Source organism: Capra hircus, chromosome 18 (genome assembly GCF_001704415.2).
Source record: "Capra hircus breed San Clemente chromosome 18, ASM170441v1, whole genome shotgun sequence".
Taxonomy (NCBI): domain Eukaryota; kingdom Metazoa; phylum Chordata; class Mammalia; order Artiodactyla; family Bovidae; genus Capra; species Capra hircus.
The window spans coordinates 57,929,905-57,935,216 of NC_030825.1; the positions used below are offsets into that span (position 1 = coordinate 57,929,905).

At 48.2% G+C, this 5,312-nt stretch overlaps 1 protein-coding gene and 1 non-coding gene across 2 annotated transcripts; both read left to right on the forward strand.

The window, feature by feature from the left end:
• TRNAK-CUU lies at positions 232-304 on the forward strand. The gene has a single exon. It is a non-coding gene; the product is annotated as a tRNA-Lys (tRNA).
• On the forward strand, positions 487-1,452 carry GPR32 (G protein-coupled receptor 32). Its single transcript, XM_018063196.1, is given in 5 exon segments — positions 487-657; positions 659-1,172; positions 1,175-1,335; positions 1,337-1,414; positions 1,417-1,452. Coding segments are annotated over 5 exon segments (960 nt in total).

Consider the following 5,312-nt stretch of genomic DNA (forward strand, 5'->3'; position numbering starts at 1 on the left):
GAGGCCACTCCTTTTCGTCTTTTGTGTTCCTTTTCCCACGGGGCTTGCAGTCTTCTAAAGTAGTACATCCGGATTTCTTTAGCCTATGCATCATATTTCCATTCTGACACCCCCTTTAGGAGGTAAGTTCTATGACGGCCTGTTTTGTTATGTGATTCCAGCTCCAATTACCTAGCAGTATCAGAGTGACATGACAGGCAGTCAGTAAAATATATATTGAATTGGGGGACTTCCCGGGTAGCCCAGTGGATAAGACTCTGTACTCTTAATGCAGGGGGCCCAGGTTCAATCCCTGGTCAGGGAACTAGATCCCACATGCCACAGCTAAGACCTGGCACGGCCTAAAGAAATAAATAAAATGTTTTTTTTAAATATGTATTGAATCAGAGAAACGAATGGAAGGGTCTCCGAGAGGGCTCTGGGGCTCTGAAAAGCAGTGAAAGGGAACTTGTAGCTCTGACGTGTGGTCCTTCGTCCTCTAGAAGGATGAATCCTACCTCCAAGCCCGAGTGCCAGCCTGAGAGGATCCAGGGCCTCCACCAGCTGACCATCGCTGTGCGGTCTGTGTCCTTTGCGGTCGCCGTGGTGGCCAGCGGGCTGGTGCTCTGGACGACGGCTTTCCGAATGCCTCGCACTATCACCACCATCTGGTTCCTCCCATCTGGCCTTCGCAGACTTCATGGCCTCACTGCCAATCACCATATACAGCGTGGTCACTGGCCAGAGGCCCCTCACAGCTGCAGCCTGCAAGCTCTACACGGCCTTCTTGGCCATCCGCCTCTTCACCAGCATCTGGCTCCTGGTCCTCATCTCCCTGGACCGTTGCATCTCCGTCGTTTACCCGGTCTGGTCCTGAAGCCACCGCACCGTGCAGCGAGCAGCCTGGCTGGCTGTGTGTGTGTGGCTCCTGGCTCCTGTCACTTGCTCTCCAGACTTGATTTTCCGAGACGTTGAAAACCAGAAGGGATGTGAATACTGCAGCTTCAAGTTTGCCACAAGGGCCAGGAATGACTCCAAGGCTGTGGAGGGGAGAGTCGTGGTGACCCTCATCCACATCCTGCTGGGCTTCTTGGCGCCCTTGGTGATCATCCGTACCTGCGCCCATCTCATCCGCACCCGGCTTCGGCAGGAAGGCTGTGCCCATGCCCGCCGGCTAAAGAGGCTGCTGCTCGTGCTGTGAGCACCTTTTTCGCCTTCTGGTTCCCACTTAACACAGTGCTGGTGGCCCGACTGTGGCAATGGCAAGCCAGATACAAGTTGCGGCCCATCCTCTGAGCTACCTTCTTTCTGGGTTGTTTCAACAGCTGCCTCAACCCTTTCCTGTATGTCTTCATTGGGCAGAGATTTCCAAGAGAAGTTTTTCCAGTCTTTACCTTCTGTCTTGGCCCGGGCATTTGGCGAGGAGGGATTTTTCAATCAGCCTGTCCCCAAGGTGAAGCCCCCAGGGGATGATGGAAACCTTCAGATACAAGCTGGAAGCCCTTCTGCTTAATTTGCAGCCCCTTCCCCAGGCTGACTTCCGAGACTCTGCCAAATCCTGCCTCTTCTTTCAGGAAGTCTTCCCGGCAATCTCTTATCTAAATCTCTCCATTAGAAACATCTAGCTTCCCCGCCCCCCCCCCGCCCCCAGTATCTATTTCACCTTCCTTTAAAGTGAGACTCCTACTTGTTTCAGGCTAATCACAAGGTTAGTCAAGGGAAAAAAGGCTTCATTCCCCAGTGTCCCTTGCAACTAGAGATGGCCCTGTGACTACTTCCTGCCAATAGCATGTGAGTGAAAGTAATCAATGTCACTTCCTTGAAGTGCCCTTAATGGAAGGTGCCTGCCCTCCATTCCTCCATTTCACCCTTTCCATTGTGTCGAATGAAAGTGTGTCAGTTAGCTCTGCAGTGTAAAAAACCATCTCCAAATCTAGAGGGTTGAGATAATAACCTTTTGTGATTTCGTTGCGTCATCCCCTTGGGCAGGGCTCAGCTGAGCAGTTTTCTGTTTTGGCTGGGCTTCCTCAGACGTTTGTGGTCAGCTATGGATGTGAGAGTTGGATCATAAAGAAGGCTGAGTGTCACAGAATTGATGCTTTCAAGCTGTGGTGCTGGAGAAGCCTCTTGAGAGTCCCTTGGACTTCAAGGCAATCAAACCAGTTATTCCTAAAGGAAATCAAGCCTGAATATTCATTGGAAGGACTGATGCTGAAACTGAAGCTCCAGTACCTTGGCTGCATGATGTGAAGAGTCGAGTCATTAGAAGACCCTGATCCTGGGAAAGACTGAAGGCAGGAGGAGAAGCGGACGACAGAGGATGAGACGGTTGGATGGCCTCACCAGCTCAATGGAGAGGAGTTTGAGCAAACTCTGGGAGATAGTGAAGGACAGAGAAATCTGGTGTGCTGCAGTCCATGGGGTTGCAAAGAGTTGAACATGACTGAGTTACTGAAAAACAACAACAAATGGGTTAGCTAAGAGTGTTTCTGGGAGAGTGGCTGGCCTTCAGATAGGATGGTGGAGTTGTTCAAGCCATGTGTTAATATTTCTCATCGTCCTGCAGGCTGACTGGGGTTTTTTTTTTTTCACATGGTGGCTGGGAAGGGTTACAAGAGTGAGAGGGGAAGTCTAAGATCTACACTTGACACTTTGCTCAGTGTGACTAGCTTCAAGGGGTGGGAAAAGAGAGTCCACCTCACAACGGGAAAATCTGCAAAGTGACATTGTAAAGGAGTATAGATACCGAAGAACATGCAGAACCGGGGCCATTTTTGCAATCTGCCATGGAATCCGTGCTGGTGAACTGTATGGAAAGTGACATGTTCCCATACTGGCCCTGGAATACTTAACATCCATGCCGTGAAGAGAGAGATTTCCATTTCTAGCTCATTGAAGCGGTTGTTGTTTTGTGTGACTGTTACAGCTGCTGAATCTATTCCTTAACTATTAGGCTGCCAACCTCGGAACTTGTGTGAGCGACATAATAAATCTCCTTACTGTCAAAGCCCTTTGGAGTCAGGTTTTCTGTTACTGGAATCCAGTAGCAGCCTATTGATACATATAATAAATACTCCTTTCTGGGAACAGAAATCCTAGTGGTTGATCACAGGGGACCATTCCCTTGCTTCTAGGTAGAGGCAAAAAAATTTTTTTTCCCCACTCAAATCAAAAGTGAGCATCCTCCTTATTTGTAATCAGAAGCACAAGCTCTGGTCCTGCTGTGACTAGCCCTGAGAACTCCCCACCCGGAACCTCAGTTCTCTCAACTCCGCAAAATGAGACCAAATGCTTTCCTATTTCACAGATAAGGAGAGGATGAAACGATACAATGTCTGAGCATCAGGAAGGATAGAAGCAGCTTAAAAATAAGTTGGGAAATCAGTTTATCAAAAAATAAATAAAACTTTAAGATAATGTGGGCACATAGTAAAAAAGAAAAAGAAAATGAGCAGCTTCCCTGGTGGTCTGGTGGTTAAGGATTTGCCTGCCAATGCAGGGGATGCGGGTTCGATCCTTGGTGCTGGAAGATCCCTCGTGCCCCAGAGCAACTAATCCTGTGCGCCACAATTACTGAGCCTGCGCTCTAGAGCCCGGGAGCTGCAAATACTGAGTCCACCTGCTGCAACTACTGAAATTCTCGCACCCAGAGCCCACGCTCTGCAACAAGAGAAGCACCGCAACGAGAAGCCCCCTCACAGCCGCAAAGAGCAAGCCCCGCTGACCGCAACCAGAGAAAGCCTGCAGACAGCGATGGAGACCCAGCACAGCCAAAAATAAATACAGGAACCTTAAAAAAAAAGATGAAGAAAATTATTCTCCCCTGCCTTCCAGATCCTCCTTTCCCTCTTCTTTTCACTAGAGACTATTGTCAGTTTCTTGTGTATCCTTCCAGATATCCTAGGTAAGCCTGCATAAGCATTTTTAAACAGAGCATGTGTGCACGTTACCTTACATTGTGGGCGTGCATGCGTTTCATTAAAAGTGTATCTTGGAAATGCTTGGATGTAAATACAGGAGGTCTGACGTTATTTTTCAGCACTGATGGGCAAGTGTTTCCTGGTCTGGATATACTGTGACCACAGGTATTTCATCAACCCACTACTGATGAGCATTTAGGTTGCTTTGAGTATGCTTCAGTGAATCTTGGAAACTTTAAATTATTCCATGTTATCCACATTTTGAACAACACAGAAACCGGAGTGGGAGAACTGATATATCATGAACTGAACATCCATGCATGAGTTTGGGTGGACTCCTGGAGCTGGTGATAGACAGGGAGTGCTGCGATTCATGGGGTCGCAAAGAGTCGGACGTGACTGAGCGACTGAACTGAACGGAACATCCATGCAACGTTGCATTATGGAATTGCACCGTCAGCAGCCCCAGCATCCCTCTTCCTCTCCCTCCCAACCACTCCTCCATCTCCTTCAGAGATAACCTCTATCCTAACTTTTAAAAGAAATCTTAAAAAAGAAAAAAAAATTTTTTTTTTTTTTTTGGCTGCACCATGCAGTGTGTGGGATCTTACTTCCCTGACTGGGGATTGAACCTATGCCCCCTGCCTTGGAAACTTGGAGTCTTAACCACTGGACCACCAGTGCATGCATGCTAAATTGCTTCAGTTGTGTTCAACTATGTGAGACCCCTTGGACTGCAGCCCGCCAGGCTCCTCTGTCCATGGGATTCTCCAGGAAAGAATACTGGAGTGGGTTGCCGTGCCCTCCTCCAGGGGACCTTCCCGACCCAGGGATCGAACCCGCACCTCTTATGTCTTCTGCACTGGCAGGTGGATTCTTTACCACTGATGCCACCTGGGAAGCCCCTAAATCTTCTCTCTCTCTCTCTCTCTCTTTTCTTTTTTTTGGCTTGCCTTTTTCCTCCGAAATTTTTCATTTGAAACAGCTCAAATCTACCATTACAAGAATAATACAGTATAACTTACAACTAAATTTATCAAACGTTAATATTTGCCCATGTCCATCTATATTCTCTTCCACTCTCTCTCCCTCTCCCCACTACTTTCTCATCTGTGTATCTCTCTGTTGCTTCTATTTCTGTCTTTCTCTGTCAGTGTCTCCTCTCTGTCTACTTCTCTGTGTATCTTTATCTTTAAACATACACCTGTCTATCTAATCTCTCCACACACACACTTACGCACTGAGACGTATCCGCCCTGATGAACAGACCTGCAGGGAGATGTGAAGTCCGGGGGTGCCAAGGGACGAAGCCCACAGCACAGCTGCTCTCTCTTGATGGACTCAGCGGTCAGAGGCACCTCTAGAATATTTTGAACCTTTCGATAGTAGGTGCAGACATCATGCCATTCTATC